The sequence below is a fragment of the Xiphophorus couchianus genome, chromosome 4 (assembly GCF_001444195.1).
Source record: "Xiphophorus couchianus chromosome 4, X_couchianus-1.0, whole genome shotgun sequence".
Classification (NCBI taxonomy): domain Eukaryota; kingdom Metazoa; phylum Chordata; class Actinopteri; order Cyprinodontiformes; family Poeciliidae; genus Xiphophorus; species Xiphophorus couchianus.
In genome coordinates, this window is record NC_040231.1 from 35,034,835 (window position 1) to 35,054,175 (window position 19,341).

At 38.7% G+C, this 19,341-nt stretch overlaps 1 protein-coding gene across 1 annotated transcript in view; it reads right to left on the bottom strand.

Moving 5' to 3' along the window:
- LOC114142937 (F-actin-capping protein subunit alpha-2) overlaps window positions 1-19,341 on the bottom strand; it is a 33,318-nt gene that overhangs the window by 10,475 nt on the left and 3,502 nt on the right. Inside the window, exons 2-4 of the mRNA XM_028014544.1 lie at window positions 10,421-10,484; window positions 6,900-6,951; window positions 6,271-6,334 (exon numbers count right to left, since the gene is read on the bottom strand). Of these exons, the coding sequence (XP_027870345.1) occupies window positions 6,271-6,334; window positions 6,900-6,951; window positions 10,421-10,484 (180 nt within the window). The remainder of the gene's footprint in view (window positions 1-6,270; window positions 6,335-6,899; window positions 6,952-10,420; window positions 10,485-19,341) is intronic.

A 19,341-nucleotide genomic window follows, 5' to 3' on the forward strand; every position in this document is an offset into this window, starting at 1 on the left:
AGGGAGAGACAGGATTCTGTTTGAAGCAGATAGTTTTTCTGATCAAAGCAGGCTGAACATATCTTTCTCTAAATGCTGTCAATAGCATGTGGGATATCATTAGAATGTTGTCTGTAATTGACTTACTGCACTCAGTATATTAAACATGGCTAATAAGTAAGAAAATAGCTAATAGCTAATTTAAGGTAAAAGGCTAATGCTAATGAACTGCCTTGCTGTGCAAGGCAGTTCCCTAACCTGAGAGAAAAATATAATGCATGCTAGTATTATTGCACCGCCTACGGCGGTGCATTAACCTGAGGGGGATATTGAGGCTTTTATTTTGAAAAAAAACCCCATAAGCTTCATATTAAATGACCACACTAATTAAAATGTCTAACAGTGTTTGGGTTAAATCCGTTATTTACTGGCCAAAACAGCCTGTAGCTCTAAATGGCAGCTCAGCCCTCTGTTTTAACTGAGTATTGATTAGAACTACAGTGATGCGTATTTGTAGTCGTAACCAGCAGCCAATCCCCTCCTGTGTTCCATTGCTATGGTTATCAATCCTCTGCTAACTGTCGTGTGTGAGAGAGAAAGGTGGACAAAAAATTCTATCTTTGTGAGACACCCCATTGGTTTACATGGAAAAAGCAGCCTGAACAACTCCTTGCCGTTCAGGAACCGAGAGACGTATTGGAAAACCGTTTGAAGCATATGAGAGGGCTATTTGTCGTCTCCCATAGTACCGCAATTCATATTTGTAGCTCACTCACAGTAATTGCAGTGATGAGACAAAAATGGTATGTGCAGAGCACAGAAATTTTTCAGAAATACATGGAAGTGAATCTGGGAGAGCGTCAGTTATCCTGGCGCATGATTTCGCTCTGAAGCACCTTGACAGAAAACCGTAAGCCCTAGAGAAATTTCGAAAACATTTTACCGGAGCAGGCATGCGTATCAATGTCATGACCGAGTTTGATACCAATCGGGCGATATCTGTGGGTGTGACGGCGATTTCAAAATTAATGTGGGGTCAAAAATTCTCTTCATTTCTCACTCTAAAAAAGCGGCAGTTGGTTTCAGTTAGGCTCTGCGTTTCGGCAGTTGGTAATTTTGCTCGTTTTTCGCTTTTTACGTCGCCATCGTAAGTCCGATTCCTTATAAAAATAATAGCTCCAATGCCGGGAATAAGCCGCACGTTTTGATACCACTTTTGTGGGTGGGCTCGCAGCGGTACGAGCCGCATTAACGGTAGCGGAATAAGTGACTAGAAAATTCCTGAAGAAATTTAACCGGGGCCTGCCAAAGTGTGCCCGTCGGTTTGGACCCAGCGTTCTGATGCTAGAAATTAGCATCGATGCTAAAGAAAGCTGCAAAGTAATCAATAGCATGTGGAGATTGACAAGAATGTTTACTAACATGGACTTGCACCATTCAGTAGGATAACGTAAGTGTATCAGCTAAAATTAGCAGAAATGCTAATGCTAGCGTGATTGCTGTCAGTAGCATGTGGGACATCACTAGGATGTTTTCTATAATGGACTTACTCCATTCAGTAGACTAAACATGGCTAATAAGTCAAATAAATAGCTTATAGCTTATATAAGCTAAAATGCTAATGCTAATGAAGTTCTAAAGAGCAGTTCAGAGAGGCAGACTAAATTCTATGTCTATTTCGAGTCTAGCTGACACTGTTTTGTGTCAGTTAGACTTTTGTTTTGAGTTAAATTTGGCTCGTTTTTTGTTAATTATGTCGCCACAGTTACTCGAAATGCCAACAAAAGTAATAGCTCCCCTCACGGGATTGAGCCTCACGTTTTGATATATATATTGTGAGGGGGCATGCAGCGGTACGAGCCGCATTAACGGTAGTAGGAAGCGGCAGTTATTTTGAGGTGTAGAACAATAGGTGCCTGCCATGCAATGCATAGGGATTACATCCCTATGCATTGCTATGGGCAGGCCCCAATAAATAAAGAGACATTCTATTGGGTGTAGAATAATAGGTGCCTGCCATGCAATGCATGGAGGCATTACTGCTCTCCTTATGCATTGCTCTGGGCAGGCCCCAATAAAGAGACATTCTATTGGGTGTAGAATAATAGGTGCCTGCCATGCAATGCATGGAGGCAGTACTGACTTGCTTCGCAAGTCAGTACTGCTCTCCTTATGCATTGCTATGGGCAGGCCCCAATAATAAAGAGACGTTCTATTAGGTGTAGAATAATAGGTGCCTGACATGCAATGCATGGAGGCAGTACTGACTTGCTTTGCAAGTCAGTACTGCTCTCCCTATGCATTGCTATGGGCAGGCCCCAATAATAAAGAGACGTTCTATTAGGTGTAGAATAATAGGTGCCTGACATGCAATGCATGGAGGCAGTACTGACTTGCTTTGCAAGTCAGTACTGCTCTCCCTATGCATTGCTATGGGCAGGCCCCAACTAGAAAATTTCGGCAGAAATTTAGCCGGGGCCTGCCAAGGCGCGCCCGTCGGGTTTGGGCCCGGCGTTGTCACGCTACAAATTGGCATCGATGCTAAAGAACGCCGCAACGTAATCAGTAGCATGCGGAGAACCACAAGAACGTTAAGTAAGGCGGACGTGCACCATTCAGTATGATTTAAAATGTTGTCAAGGCTTTTATTTTGGAAGTTTTGTTAAACTTCATTTCAAAGGGCCAAACTAATCCCATGCGTAATAGTCCTTGGGTTAAAATAGTTATATAATGCTCAAAGCACAAGTAGCTGATGTAAAAATATTCAAGGCTTTTATTTTGAAATTTTCAGTATGCTTCATTTTAAAGTTCCGAACTAATACCATGTGTAACAGTGCTTTGGATGAAAAAGTCAAATAAAGCCAAAAAGAGCAATTACGTCATGTAAAAATATTCAAGGCTTTTATTTTGAAATTTTCAGTATGCTTCATTTCAAAGGGCCAAACTAATACCATGTGTAACAGTGCTTTGGATGAAAAAGTCAAATAAAGCCAAAAAGAGCAATTACGTCATGTAAAAATATTCAAGGCTTTTATTTTGAAATTTTTGTTAAGCTTCATTTCAAAGGGCCAAACTAATACCATGTGTAACAGTGCTTTGGATGAAAAAGTCAAATAAAGGCAAAAAGAGCAATTACGTCATGTAAAAATATTCAAGGCTTTTATTTTGAAATTTTCAGTATGCTTCATTTTAAAGTTCCGAACTAATACCATGTGTAACAGTGCTTTGGATGAAAAAGTCATATAAAGCCAAAAACAGCAATTACCTGATGTAAAAATATTCAAGGCTTTTATTTTGAAATTATTATTATGCTCCATTTTAAAGTTCCGAACGAATCCCATGTGTAACAGTGCTTTGGATGAAAAAGTCAAATAAAGCCAAAAAGAGCAATTACGTCATGTAAAAATATTCAGGGCTTTTATTTTGAAATTTTCAATATGCTTAATCTTAAAGTTCCAAACTAATCCCATGTGTAACAGTTACTGAGTTAAATCAGTTATTTACAGCCCATAGCAGCAATTAGTTCTAAAGGCCAGTTCAGTCCTGATCTGTTTCAACTGAGCGTTCCACTACAGTTAGAACTACAGTGATGCGTATTTGTAGTCCTAACCACCAGCCAATAGCCTCTTGAGTTCCGTTGCTATGGTAAATAATGGTCTCACCAGGTTGTGAGCTGTGAGTCATACATGCTGCGGACACAATTGTGTGTTTGAGCCAACACGTTTTACTGAAAAAAAGCATTGGAAACAAATCCTTCCTGTTCGGGAACCGTAATACATATTCGAAAAGCGTTTGAAGCGTATGAGAGGCCTATGTGTCTTCTGCGATAGTCCCGAGATTCATATCTGTACCTCAGTCAGAGCATTTACAGCGATGAGAGAAAGAAATGTTGTGCCCAGATCTGAAATTCTAGTCAAATACATGGGAGAAAGCCTGAGACAGCCTCAGAAAATCATGTCGCATGACTTTGCTCTGAAGCGCCGTGACAGAAAACCGTACGATCTAGATCAATTTCGAAAACATTTTACCGGAGCAGACATGCGTATCAATGTCAGGACCGATTTTGATACCAATCGTGCGATATTTGTGGGCGTGATGGCGATTTCAAAATTATTTTGGGGTGAAAAAGTTGTCTTGATTTCTCACTCTAATCAGCGAGAGACGCACTCTAATTTGAGGAAAAATGAGAAACTTTGGGTCGCTTAGAGGCAAATTGTGGACAAACCGTAACTGGTATCGACGAGCCGTCTTCACTTTCGAACAGATCACAGACGTATCTACAAAATGAAATTTGAATGGCATTTCTAGGTGAATTTGAGACGACACAGAAAATCCTCAAAAATAGGGTATTTCCAGGATTTTTCCCATTGACATAATGGGGTTTTTTTCGTAGTTTTTTGCGAATTATGTCGCCACGTTAACCCCAAATCCCACCAAAAATAATAGCTCCAATGGCGTGAATTTTCTGCACGTTTTGATACCTCATTTGTAGGTGTGCACTGTTAAGGAAAAATGATTAATTTTAGTGCTTAATACAGTTAATCTACGACATGTGTAACGGTTATATTCAATACTCTTATTTGGAACAGGTTTCGTCTGAGATGCGGTAAGGAGCTGAACAAGCAGGGCCCTTTTCCTCCCCCGCTGACAGACAGAGCAATAAAATTTAGCATTCCAATGGCAGAAGAGACTTCAGAGGTGTATGCGAAATCTCATCTTAGGACTTTTGGCGCCAGGGATCTGCTCGTATCAGACAGAGATGAGCACGAAGTGGTCCGCCCTTTTACTTAGACAAAAACCAGACACCTTTGCCATAATGAGGGGAGTTTCCAAGTTTCTCGAGTCCCTACGGAGTTTCTAATTGGTCAAAGAACGGAACGCCTTGACTGCATATATTAAATAGGGAAACGCCTCTTTAGTATAAAAAATTCCAGGTCATCGCTGAGAGAGAGAGAGAGAGCGGCCGCTATTTTTTGCCTTTTTTGTCTTTGTTTTATGTTTGTTTGTCTTCCCCTTGTGTGTCTTTATTTTTATGAGAAAAATGCATATCTCTGTTCCTCTGCAGCTTTGTTGTCGATTGCTTTGTATGAGATTAAACTCTGTGATCTGTGACGTCAACACGCTTTGTTGTAGTTTCGTTTTAGCAGCACGCCGTCGCTGCACGTCGCCCACGGAGAACGTCACTCGCCGAGGACTCGGAAGATTAAAAGAGGAAAAAGCCAAACATTTTGTCCAAAGCTAGCATTAAATGATCCTCTTTTTTTAACAGCACGCAGCGGTATGAGCCGCATTAACGTTACGGAAGAAAAATAAAGAATTATAATAATAATACTTAAAGAGACACTTTGTTGGGTGTAGAGTAATAGGTTCCTGCCATTGCTTTGCATGGCAGGCCCCAATTATTTGATAGTTTATGGTAGTCAGGTTCTCAAATAGAACTCTGGGTCCATGAGAAAAGTGGCCAAAATACAAGTTACTCATCTAAATATCATTTTGCTTCTGATATATAATGAGATTCAGCAACTGTATTTTCAGGTTTTCTTAACTACAGTTAAGCTCAAAATGATTCAAACATCTGGCAGTTTTAGGTTTGAGGTACTCTTAGGTTTACGGCCTAAGATTAGTTCTGATTTGAACTAATAACATTTTAGTACAGACAGACTCCAGATAGAGAGTCTGTTGGGGGAGATAAAGATTAGGGTGATGGTAAGAACAGGGTTTCTGAAGGTTTCACCAACTTTAAAGACCATTATGAAGGGAATTTACGATCCGTATCTCCAAAGAAATGCACAAACATCTTCTAGCCAACTGGCAAAAAATATATATGCAATGATACATGCAAAACAGCAAGCTAGCAAAGGTATATAAGAATATTAGAAGTTGGCTACTAGTTGCCTCAATCATCTTGAGTTACAGAACACAAAGAAGATGTCAGAGTGTGAATCAACATTTTGAATAAAAAAACAATATACAAGATTCAATAGATCTGCCAAAATCTATCATGTATGAATGACATATATGCCAATATAGTTTTAAAATGAATTTAAGATATTTTAAGGATTTAATTTTATACAGATGAATTTAAGAATCATCTGACTCCCTGAGGAAGGCCCTCCAACCTCAAAGACTGTCCCAAAATAGACAAATGGTGAAAATGGTGGTGGTAGCAGCCAATCACCAGTTTTAAACACTGATTTAAACAATGTCAGAAAGGCAGAAAATTAATCATCACACTAAAACTGAATTCCTGTTCTTTCACTTTTCTCATGGTTGAGGGAAACGGGAGCTCACCTGTTCTTCGTAGCCCTCAACTTTCACCGGAGTAAACTGGTCCAAGTTGTACTGTGCAAAAGCACTAAAAGAGGAAAATAAACAATTTTATTGTTATTACAATTTACACCCTGTTTTGATCCATTCTCTGAGTTTAAAGTCATATTTTAGTTGCTGATCCAGACAATGTACACGGATTAGGAAGAAAATAGCCATTCATGGCTAAAAGGATCACTGTTAATCATCTGTTAATCACGTATTTTCTTTTAAAAATAATCAGAGCACTATTCTATAAAGTTTCTGAACTAAAGCACCTCTGACAGTGTAATCCTTATGCCCCCCTCTGCTGAGCAGTAATTGGCCATGAGCCAGCAACAGGATATTTACTGGCACAAGTCTGCTCTGTGGCAGCCAGAATGTTCTCCACATTCTGGCTGCCACAGAGCCAGAATGTGGCTCTGTGGCAGCCACATTCTGTGTGGCTCTGTGGCCGGAGCCACTTTGGCAGCGTAAAAAAGGACCAACGGCACATTGAGCAATTGTGGTCACATTGTGTCGGCTCATCGGGTTTCGTTGACAACGTCTGGGTGACATGGAAACAGGCTACAGACCTTCAGAGGCCTCTAAATGGCACGACAAAACAGACTTACTGTGCTGCACCCTCCCTGAGAAGATTGTCATTGTTGAGCAGCAATCGCACATCTGGGGAGAAAAATGGAGGAATTACAAGTGAGAAAGTGGAAAAAGTTAAAGGAACAGGCTGCAGCTCGATGTCACAAACACAAATTCACCTCCAAATCAGGCTTTACAGGGTTTATGCCAGAGGAAAGGAAGCAGACACGCTAAATTAGCTCAGTGGAAAAGGGTTGAAAATTACTAAGACATCAAAGTGAGCAAAGTGCTGAGGAATGGGGGGGTCTATTCTTGCGGGTGTCTGTCAGACTGTGATAAGCTGCAGACAGACCCCTCTTCCCCACGTCCTCCAGTGTTCCCTCAGAGGTGGCGACAGATCCTGGGTAGGATTTTACGATGCCAAAACACACTTAGAATCCCTAGAGGTCACAAGCACATGCTCGTGTTGTGGAGACTGAGCTGCAATTGGCCGAAGCATCTCATTCTCTGTTGTATCGGTGGGAGCAGTGGGACAAAAAGAGGGAAAACATTGACATACTGCCATCTGTTACAGCAAAAGGTAAAATGAAAGGTTGAGGTTATTAAAGAGGGAAAGGTTCCTGCTCTGCACACTATGAAACAACATAATGCTGTGTGGTACAGCTCTGCTTCACAGTTTCTGATGTAAATTCAACAACTCTTGGACTTGTTAAAAAAATTATGTAGCATCCCTAGGCCTGTCACGATAGCAAATTTTGCTGAGCGATTAATTGTCTCAAAAATTATTGCGATAAACGATAATATTGTTTGAAGATCTTTTTACACTGATTTAATGGAAATGACGTAATAATGCATGAGGTTTCTTGTCAAAGATAAATACACTTTATTTTCAAAAGAATACTTAACACTGAAACTGATAAACAAAATAAACAAAACAACCAAAAACAAAAATAAAATGGATTCTCAGTCTCCATTAACAAAAAACTTACTGGAAAAAAAACTAAACAACATAAAGCCAAAGTGGAAATAAATACTGCATTCAAACAAAAGAGTGCAGATTATGAAGTCTGTATATTATGTTGCCCTTCAATAATAATTAGATTTAAATAGAGAAAATGGGCACATCCATTACCTGGTGCAATAGTTCACACTACATGATTTTTTGCTCCTATTTTTCCCCTTACAACAATCTTAGACCTTTGGTCTTTCTAAGATTGTGTGGTGTGTTATGGTAGATCATTGTTGCCGCTCTGATCTAAATCAGAGGTTTTTCCCCGACTGGGAGCTTAAAGCAGCCTGTTGAATGTGACAGGTAGCCAATCAGAAAGTACGGATTCTCCTCCGTGTTTTCTGAGGGGAAATTACATCGGGGAATCCCAAACAGCTGACACGGCGCAACCCGAAGTCCAGCCGACATGGAAACAACATTAATGTTTATTCAACATGCAAAGAATATAGAAATGACAAGAGGAGGAGTTGGAGCGAAATTGCTACCGCAGTTGATAAACCCGGTAACTTTTCAGCTGTTTTTCGTTAATGTGACATAAATAGGTTATAATGATTTTCATTCAGTCAGGACTTTACGCTGACACTAGCCACATGCATTGCAGGTAGATTGTAGTAAAGCATTGATTAATGCCTGGTTTTAAAATGAGTTAACTGGACTTGTAGCCATTATTTTGTGCCCATTGTTGGACACCACACAGCAGGAACGAACCCGATCGAACCGTTATACCTAGGATTTCTGTCGGCTAATGTGTGGTCTGTCAGGTTTTGAAAATGGGCCGACAATCGGCTGACAGCTCTAAGATCGTGTAGTGTGCGCTGGGCATTACACTAAGGAAATGAGGAAGGGAGGAGTCAGTGGAGAGCACCGGAGTTGAGCCTTTTTTCATTCAGTCGCATTAGCTGAAAGAGAAAAAGGTCGGAAGAGACGACAATGCCGATAATTAAAATGACGTCGATAGCTTTAATTTATCGTACGATTTATCGTTTATCGCGACAGGCCTAAGCATCCCCGACTGAAAACAGGTTCTGTACAGCACAATTTGTAAACTTTGGTGCCTTTATTGTGTTTGTACACAAATGAAAGAATAGTAGTTTTACAGTTTTGTTTTGTTTTTTTGCATTTTAAAAAAGTTTATTCTGGTATTATTACAACTTTACTCTGCTGATATTATGCCAATCAACTTTATTTATACCATTAGGTAGATTTGGTTACAGTGAGGTGAGTCAGCATTCTTACCATGAGTTTGTTATTGTATAACTACAACTTAGTCATACAACTTTTTTCTCATAATATTAGGGGTTTATTTCTGAAATAAATAAAACAAAATCCTTAACCTGGCCCTAAGACTCCATTGAAAAAGTGATTGCTGCAAGCTGTAAGCCATGCCCCCTTCTCAACTACATTAACTGAAAGCACTCAGGGCCTGAGATCTTGATGGATATAGTGCATGACGCACAAAATGATATCAAACTGGGGGTTTTGGTTGTGTGCTTACTGCAAATATACAAAGAAATCTACAATTCTAATCTAGCAAGTCTTTACAGTACACTGTGAGTGTGTACTTGCCGTTCTTACTAGCAGCAACATGTCTGTGGCGATGTCATTGCCGTCTATCAACAGAAGAGTCAGATAGGAACAAAGGACTTCTGCAGCCCACAGCTTTTAAACTGCCTCAGACTGAAACCTCAGGAATGGAAAAAGAAATGAGGTACGGGGATGTTTTATAAGTAAACATTTGAGCAGGACATGGGACTCTGGAATTGCAACATGAAAGCTGTTTTCTTCTGCAACATGGTAATATTTAAATTATGTGATGAATTGTTGAAGGGGCAGTATGTGTTTTCTAGGCACATTTCTAGTAGCTATGTTGCCTTCAGTTATAAAAATGCTATATATGTCAAATATGACTTAAAAGAAATTTGACTTAGTAATCTAACGCCTTGAAATTGGGCCTCTATCTCTTTAAAAACTCCTGCTTATTCTGTAACTCTGCCTTCAGGAAGTCATCACAACTTTGTTCCACTATTAATCCTTTAACAACATTTTTACCAGAGTTACAAAGGTGAAGCAGCTCCTATAATGAGCTCTGCAGACTTGCAGTACCAACAGGTGTTTGCTAATTGCTGCTGGCTAGTCTATGGGGAAGTCGCGGGTGAGGGGTTCTCTGTGAGACTGCAGCTCTAAGGATTAGCTCAAAGGTGATGCTATGTTCAATCACAGCTGAATGGTTGCCATGGGAGATTAAAAGATTTCTCTCTGCATGAAAGAATCAAACCAACATTAAAGGTATGATTTTGATGAGGAAATAACATTGTAATTTAATGTAAATCTCAAAAAAGTTGCTTTTATATAATAATAATATATATAATATAATAATATATATAATATATATATATATATAATATAATATATAATAATGCCTATTTAAAAAGTTGTGTAAACTTAACATAAATCAGGCAAACACCTTAAGAATCAAAATAACTTTGAAAGTTAAATTGTGGAGATCAATTTATTTGTTACTGTTAAATGAAAAAGAATCGGAGAACTCACCATTGAATACTTCGTTGAACTCTCCTGGCGGGGCATGGATGACAAAGTTAGCTGCTATGCGTACCTGCAAGCAAAACAACAAAACATGAGTACAGATCAGAAATCACTGACAGAACTCACTCTGATAACAATCTGTTCTTTAGTTCTTTTATTCTGCTATTCTGTATGCAATGGATTATACGGAATCTATTAGAATGCCTTCATAAAACGAAAAAAAAATCAGGAAAGTGTTTCTGATTAAATACATATATAGAACACCTTGCAAAAGTGCAAATACACTCTGACCCTTTTCACATCAAGTTATATTACTACCGTTAAATTCAAAGTGTTTTATTGAACTTAAATCCCAACCAGTGCAAAGTGGAAGAAAAGTGATATTGAGTTCTGAGATTATACTATAAATAGCTTGGATCTAATTACAAATCCAATGACTTCTAAAGATAATTAGTTGTAATGCAATTAATTTAGGGGTATCAGAGTAAAGTGGGGTATCAGGGTGTTCAAGATGTCTTTCAAATATCATTACCTTCCATGTCTCAAAATGTGTTACTTTTCATTGGTCCAACACATCAAATCCCAATAAAGTGCATTAAAGTGCGAAGATATAAAGTGACAAAACATGAAATTTATTCACAAGTTAAGTACTTTGGTACGGCTAACAGAAAAGTCTCTGGGAGTCATATCAATGTTTTGCAGTGTTAGGAACCTGAAAAGTGTGTGTGTAAAATTGCAGAAAGTTGAAAATGTGAATAGGCTGATGAAACCAAAGAGAGATCTATGCTTAAATGTATTACCTTCTTTTAAAATAATAAACACACAAATGAAAATATTAGGATATAGTTTGCCTCAGAATGATTTTAGAGTTTTCATCTAGTTTTGTATAATAGGAGGAAGCACAGATTTGATTATTTTTTTTTTTTAATTGAATTCAAAAAAGAAAAATAGCTAACATACAGGGAAAGATAATACTGACATTTCATTAATTTATTAAAGAAAAATAAAATTCACAAAAAATGATTATTATTTTTGGTGATTCTGAGTTTGAATATGGTTTTGACAATTCTCAAAAACTGACTGGGATTAAAAACTCAATTCAACGCATCGTTCAAATGTCTGTCTGTAATAACGCTTTAAAAAGAGTTGAACTAAATGCTTCCAAATGAAAACAGACCCCTTTAAAGTAGCGTTAAAAAATTAATTCTGCTGAAACTTCTGTTTCTGAAGCTGCAAGGGCTGCATTCACCAAAAAAAAAAAAAAAAAAGCTGTGCATTTACTCCGTCTACACACTGCGGCCAACAGAGGGTGTGAGGTGTCTGTGTAACAGGTTTGGAGGGAGGGATAAAATCCCGTCCCGTCAGTCAGCCTGCAGCTACACCAGCAGTCCTCATTACTTTACTTCTCTTCTGCTGCGCAGCACAGCACTTCCTGTTTCCAGGTCACATGTCCAACTGACAGTGAGACAGCAACCCTTCCCTCCCCTGCTTGGTTTACAACCATATAAGGAAATGAAAATGTGCTGAGGCTGGTAGTGCACACAGTGGACAGTGGTAGGTTAGCCTACATCTGTATCTCTCTGCCACTGTCTATCACTGGCAGGGTACAGTGGAACCAGTCGGGGCGCTTCTGGTATCACCGGTTAGTTTGCTAGAGAAGGTGTTTATACATGTGTGTGTGGTTGAGACTGTGTGCTTTAGAGTGAGTAAGTTTGTTTGTCCCAGGGGCCATTACTAGCAGTGTGTGTATATACAAGTGCTGTGGTACCCTCTCAGAACTTCAGATTGATTCTCGCTAATGAACGATGCTAACAGAAATGAAGGCACTAAGGAAAGTACACATCTGGTGTGTGTGTGTGTGTGTGTTAGGATCAAATTCAAACTTAGCTTCTATTAGAGCTATCCCTTGTAAAATAGTCAAGGTTCAATCAATGAACAACTTAACTTTACAATAAGAGGCGTGTCTGATCTGGAGAAAGATGGTGGGAAACTGAATGTGTGTGTTTGGGATGATGATCCCACAGGAAGAGTTTTATCGTTTTAACTGGATGGCAGCATAAACGCTCTGCAACTCAGAGGCCTTTTCTAATGACAGACACTCTGGTTTCCATCTAACTGATCATAATAGAACTATAGAAGCACGTTGGTCTCTTTTGAACTGAAGTCACAACATCAGGCTAACACAGTTACATGGAGCTCATTTGTATTGCCACAATGATGAATAGTAATGCACCAAGTGGTAATTTTATTTTTTTTAAGCCAGCAATTCTGTTTCATTTATACGCCCCTTGCTTTGTGGCCTTATAAGGCTACGTTCACACACCTGGTCTTGATGCTCAATTCCGGTTTATTATGCAACCGCATTTAATAATGGATGTTGCCATTTATGGATCAATGTTCATGGTTATTCGGAAATAGAAGTGAACAGTATCATTACAAGATCACAGCAACATTAAAAAAGCTCAACTATCATTAGAAGTGGTATTCTGTGGAGCATTTAGTGCAACTTCTGTAGAAAAGTCTGGACGTGTAGTCATAACCAGGAGTGGTGAGATTGTTATGTGATTCAGTGGAACAAACTTTTTCATAATTTCATAATTATAATTTTCAGCCATTGTTTTGAATAAACAATTCCTTTATGCATCACACTTTCTGGAAGCTACTTTATAAATATAAAAATTGTGGCTTTATAGAGAAACAATGTGAAGCAGTAACTATGGGAACTATAACATTGACCTAATTTTGTTTGTGTAAAGTTTCACAAACTGAACTAGATTAAACTGTTTTAATCTAGATATTAATACGTAAAATTAACACTTTTTTAAACATGCAAAGATTCTGGATGGAACCTTTGTACTCACACATTTCTAGTATGCCCATAAATCTGACGCACAAGCGACATCTGGATACAACAGCGGACGAGAAAGCCGCTTTTCTTGGCCCACTGGGGGTTAATTTCTGCTTTGAAAAACAAACTAATGGGATGCTGGAAAAGACTATTGTGTTCAAGTTCTGCTAAAAGGAGTTAGCCTATCAGTGAAGCTATTCAAGCCTAAAATAGCATCTCAAAGATAACAACATGTAGCAGTAGCACAGATATCCCAAAACGCTAACGTCAGCATCAACAACTCACATTTCTAAAGTTTTTGTTCAAAGAAGTTCCATGAATGATCAGGTGTTCCTGATACACCTGAAAGCTGAATAAATATAATAGCACTTTGCACCAAAGTGATGGTTTAATAACAGATTAAAAACAAATATCTTTGTTGTTGAGCAAATATGTCGATTTATTCAATAATTTAGCAGCAAAAAGTGTTATTGAATTGAAAATGTTGCTCGTTTTGTTGATTTGCCTGTCGTACTTTGTTAAAATGCAAATATTTACAAGTCATCAAAAAATTTGACGACTCCCACCAGTACATTATGCTAAACTCTACCAGGCTTCTCTGATAACACTCTTTGGTGTGTGTTGTTTTTGAGTGAAGGCGATGCAATGTTTGAATTTACAGTATGATTGAAGTGTTAAAAAACCAGAGGATGTAAAAAGCCATCTGAAGTAAAATGCTTTCTGATATTTTTGAGACATGTCTGGTGTTTAAAGCAAAGAAAGAGCAAGACTTTCAGTGAGTAAAGTAGTCTAGTGTATAAGTTGCTCAATTTAATCTTTCTGATCCATTATGTAGCATGTTGGCAGGCTTTTGGATTCCTCAGAGTTAAGATAAGGGTTAGGATTGATTTTTTTAGGGAATACACCCAGAGAGCGATGAAGTTGTAATGTTAAGTATGCTAATTGTTGATGTATGATTGTAAAGACAGTTTTAAATATTCACGTCAAAATTTTTTGTCTCAGTTTTAAGATGGTAAAATACCTTTACAGAGTGTTCTCTTTCTCTCTGCTGCTGGCAGAAAGAGCCCCAGGGTTACTCTGAAAATCACTGAGCATCATTTAAAGTGTTTGGACAACATCTTTGAAACGCTATCGACAGGCGTGCTGCAGTTCAATCACTGGCTCATCTCATGCTGTTAAAGTTCTTAAACAGGCTTCAAGTGTTTCAGATTTGTCCTCAACTCCGTAAAGTCCTCAAAAACGTAGCGCTACATGAGACGCCTTTCACATCTTCGTATGGACAAGAACAATACAAACATTAGGTGATGGCAACACTGTGTTCCACGCTGTGAGGATTAGCTAATCACCATTTGTTCAACTTAAACAGGAGCGACTGCCTTCGAGTTGCTGTGTGAAGCAGACTTTCATCTGAAAAACATGCTAGTCTGCTAAAGACATGCACACTGCGTTAGACTCCATCTGGTTCTGATGGGGAGAATTTAATAAGAATTCAAATTTTAGGATGTGGAGAAATGTGAAAGTGTTTTGAACAAGTTTATTTGTATAAAGATGCTGCACAGAAGCTGATACTGAAGGAGAGCTAAGGAATGAGGTAGTTTTATCAACTACAATAGGTCTTTACCCTTAGATAAACAATGTAAAGTTGAGTTTCACAGGCTGAAACAGTTTCATGTGTAAGCAGGGCTGGAGAAGCCTGCAGAGAGGCTGCAACCAGGTTCAACAATGTGTCAGCAGGGAGGGAATTCAGATGAAACCTTTTCTGTTGGTTTTTCCAGCCAACAGAAAAGCTTCTGTAGCAAAAGATAAAATAAAATCTGTTCTAAGACAATATCAGGCTAGAAGGAAGTTATTTCACCTCTAAACTCACCCCTAAGCCAATAGAGGGCCACCAATAAATCAGCCCCAATTTCTTCAACTGTAGGCGATCGGTCAACACTTGCATCTGAAATCGATCTTATCCACTGCAAAGGTCTGAAAATTCAGCCGTGGTCTGCTGTCTTAGCATTTTTGTTGCTACATCTAGGCCAAATCTACAAAGACTATTCCAGATGGATCCGCAAAAGCTTGTTGTGGTTTAGGCTGTGTCCATGCAGATTCGGCGTCTTGGGAAAACCAGAAGCAATTGTTTTTGAAATCGGGTTCCAGAATGCCGGTTTCAAATAAACATGGCATCGTTTGACAGGGTTTTTGTTTGTCCGTGGCGCCTTGTCACTTTAAATCTTAAAGTCACACTGTTTCTGTGTCCAGTGACTTTATTAGCCAAAGTTAACAGATTCTATGTATTTAAAAATAAACTAAGTGTACCAGTTGTGTAGAAACATGCAAAATCTGGCAAAACTACTGTTTGTTGATTTTGGTGTTCTCTGGCAGTGCTACAGCGCCCCCGATTGGGCCGGCATACCTACTACATCATTTTCTGTGCTGCGGAATCCTGTCAGGTGGACCCACATTTGTTCTTAAGAGTTTACAAAAACATACTGTGCTTGTTTCCATGTGTGCAGGGCTTTAGCTATTTGACAGACAAAAAATTCAATTTTTTTTAAATCGGTATTAGCCAAAATTAGAATCAGCAGGCCAGGCTTTTTAAAGATTGGTGATTGGTCAGAAAACTTCAATTGCTGAGCCGCTAGAATATGTCCTACCCACTTATCTGAAACGAAAAATGGGAACAGTCAACGTTTCAACCCTGATTATCACCTCAAGTTGAGTCCATGCTGTCTGATCTTTGGTTGTCATGCTATAGAATCTCTGGTCATGAATTTGAGGTCATTTAGTGTGACCTCCAATTTTTTTCTCCCCGACCACAGATAACCTAAAACACATCAAGCCGTTTGATGTTTTTGGGGGAAAATCATGGTGTGTGGCTGCTGCTTCAACAATAGTTATGACACACACACAATGTGGGAAATAAGGAACCCCCACAGCGTGGGATTCTTGTGTCTTTGAGCTCTCTGAGCCTAGACACCAGCTGGTCCCTGTTCTCCATGTGTTCACTGTATATTTCTGCTCACATTACCCAACGACTGTTCCCTGTGAAAGCCACTGCAGAGACTCCCTACTGTCCCAACCATTCCTGTAGGGAGGAACTTTGCTTAATCCCAACTGATGTGAAACCACACTCAAGCAATAACACCAAAAATAAATAAATTAAAGTTTTTATTGCAAAAGATTTCTAAAAAACAGGAACAACTGCTCTTTGATAACAGCTGTACATTGAAAGGAGGCCTGCTGCTATTCTCTGAGACAAAGAAAAAAAGTGACAAATTTTACTTTCAAGGCTTTTTCTACCAGTAAGAGTATTTTATTTTTAAATCAATTTTAGTGATTTAAAAATTGTGTGTTGGTGTGATAATTTTTTTACACCAACACTTTGATATTATTATAACTGTTGTCCACCACAGTGATGCATTTGATTCAAGAATTAAATACTGGTACTGGTCCCAGTACACGAGCATGACTGACACTATTTTCAGGTGTTCAATGAGGTACCATCGTCTCATTCAGACTTTCTAAGGACTAGAAAATTCTTGTGTTGACTTTGTTCTAATTTAACAATTAAATGAAACAAACACCACCCATATAAGAGTAAAAAATTATGGGTTACTTGATAAAGGTAGCTTTAAATCCATGATCTTGTAATCTCTTCCTTATCTTTTAAAGTCAAGAGCATTCTTTAAAAAGAAAACAAACAAAAAAAGCAACTAGGATTTTTGTTTTTAACAGTGAACATAGGAAGGCAAAACTCAAAATCTTGCAAAATATGCAACAGCAGAGCAGTTCAGTTGCAGGCAGGTGCAGACAGCTCTCCTCTGTTGCTGCATTCTTCAGTTTCAGGCGGAAGCCACCAGATATGGCCTCCAGCTGCAAGAACCTCATGCTGCTGTGTGCATTTAGAAAGAGAACAGATTGATCTCAGTCATCTTTTTGATGCTCAAACTCTCAAAGACGTCAGCCATGTTGCTCTTTAGACTTTAAACTGAGCAGCATCATTCAGGGACATCTCTGTCCCAGTTCTGGAAGCCTGCTTAGGAACCAATAAAGGTGATCAATGGTTCCTTTTATTGAAACTTTAGTGCATCATAAATCTAGGCCTGTCACGATAACAAATTTTGCTGAGCGATTGTCTCAAAAAATAATTGCGATAAAAGATAATATTGTTTGAAGACCTTTTTACACTGATTTAATGGAAATGAAGTAATAATGCATGCGATTTCCTGCCAAAGATAGATACACTTTATTTTCAAAAGAACATTTAACACTGGAACTGATAAAATAAACAAAACAACCAAAAGGTAAAGGTAAAGAACCTCATGCTGCTGTGTGCATTTAGAAAGAGAACAGATTGATCTCAGTCATCTTTTTGATGCTCAAACTCTCACCACAGCATGCCCCAACATCTTGGGGCGTGCTGTGGTGGTGCAGGGGGTTAGCATGCCCTACATTTGGAGGCCTTAGACCCGCGGGCGTCGCGGGTTCGACTCCCGGTCCAGACTACCTTTGCCGCATGTCCTCCTTCAAAAATGGCGCCGGCTCAGCTGGCTGCCTGCAGACGCAGCTCCCGTCGTGTGTGTGTTAATCTGTGTATAAAAAATTCTTGCTGTAACTGCGAAATAATTTCCCTGCTGGGATGAATAAAGTAATTCTTCTTCTTCTAAAAATAAAATGGATTCTCAGTCTCCATTAACAAAAATGTACTTGTACTTGCATAAAAACGCCAAAGTGGAAATAAATACGGCATACAACCAAAAGAGTACAGATTATTTAGCCTGTATATTATGTTGCCCTTCAGTAATCATTAGATTTAAATAGAGAAGATCGGCACATTCGACTACTTGATGCAATAGTTCACACTACATGTTGGTAGTAGTGTGAAAATGTATAGTTCACAGGTACATTTTCCCCTCACAACAATCTTAGAACGTTGGCCATTCTAAGATTGTCGCTTTGCGATTTCGTAACAATCATCCTGTAGTGTGTGGTGTGTTATGGTAGATCGTCGTTGCCGCTCTGATCTAAATCAGGGTTTTCCCAGACTGGGAGCGTTAACGCAGCCTATTGAATGTGACAGGTAGCCAATCAGAAAGCTCGGATTCCGAATCCCAAACAGCTGACACAGCGCAACCCGGCAACCCAAAGTCCAGCGGACATTGGAGATTTTATGTGGAAACAACAGGTCAGTGGAGAGCACCGGAGTTGAGCCTTTTTCATTCAGTGTCATCAACAGAAAGAGAAAAAGGCTGAAAGAGACGATAAAGTCAATAATTAAAATGACCTGGTACAATTAATTGATTTATCGTTTATTGCGACAGGCCTACATGCATCTACTGTGCTAAACGAGCGAGTGCACAGGCCAGCAGCCTTGCAAAGATGGTGTGAACTTACAAAAGAAATGCGAGTAGTCGGCAACTAAAGCTGCTGGGATTTGTTCTGTGAATTAATGACACAGAATAAAATAGTTTTTTTACTGGGATGCGTGCAACACTACTGGCAGGTAAATAATACGAGATCGTTTTATTCTGCTTATACATACAAAGCCAGGTTAAGGTATTTATTATCTTAAAGTGCTTTATAAGACACAATGATTCGATTAATCATTGTGTTAATTAGATACATTTCAATGTAATGTATCTAATTACATTGAAATAAAAATACAGACACATTAAGTTACAATTACATAAAGTCCCACGCAACCAGTGCTTTTACACTGAAAGTTAAAAACCATTTCCTCTGGTCAGATGTTTAAGTGGAACTAGTAATAAAAACGGCTTCATTTTATTCTATTTATGCCTCTGCTTTACGAAATATAAATTATTTCATTCCCAATACATCTTTCTTATTTAGCCTCATAAGAAAAAATGAGTAAAACATTTGTATATAAAGTGGACTACGCATTTGATTTCCTTCTTATTTTTATTTAAATGTCTCTAAGTATAGTATAAATAAATATGTATGCATTAAGACAGCACTGGAAAAATGAAAAACATTTGACACCCAGTCAAACGTTGCCAGTCTTCTCCCATGTCTACGTGAATGATGAATCATTTTTGAAACGCTATTTTGGTTCCAGAAACTAATCCAT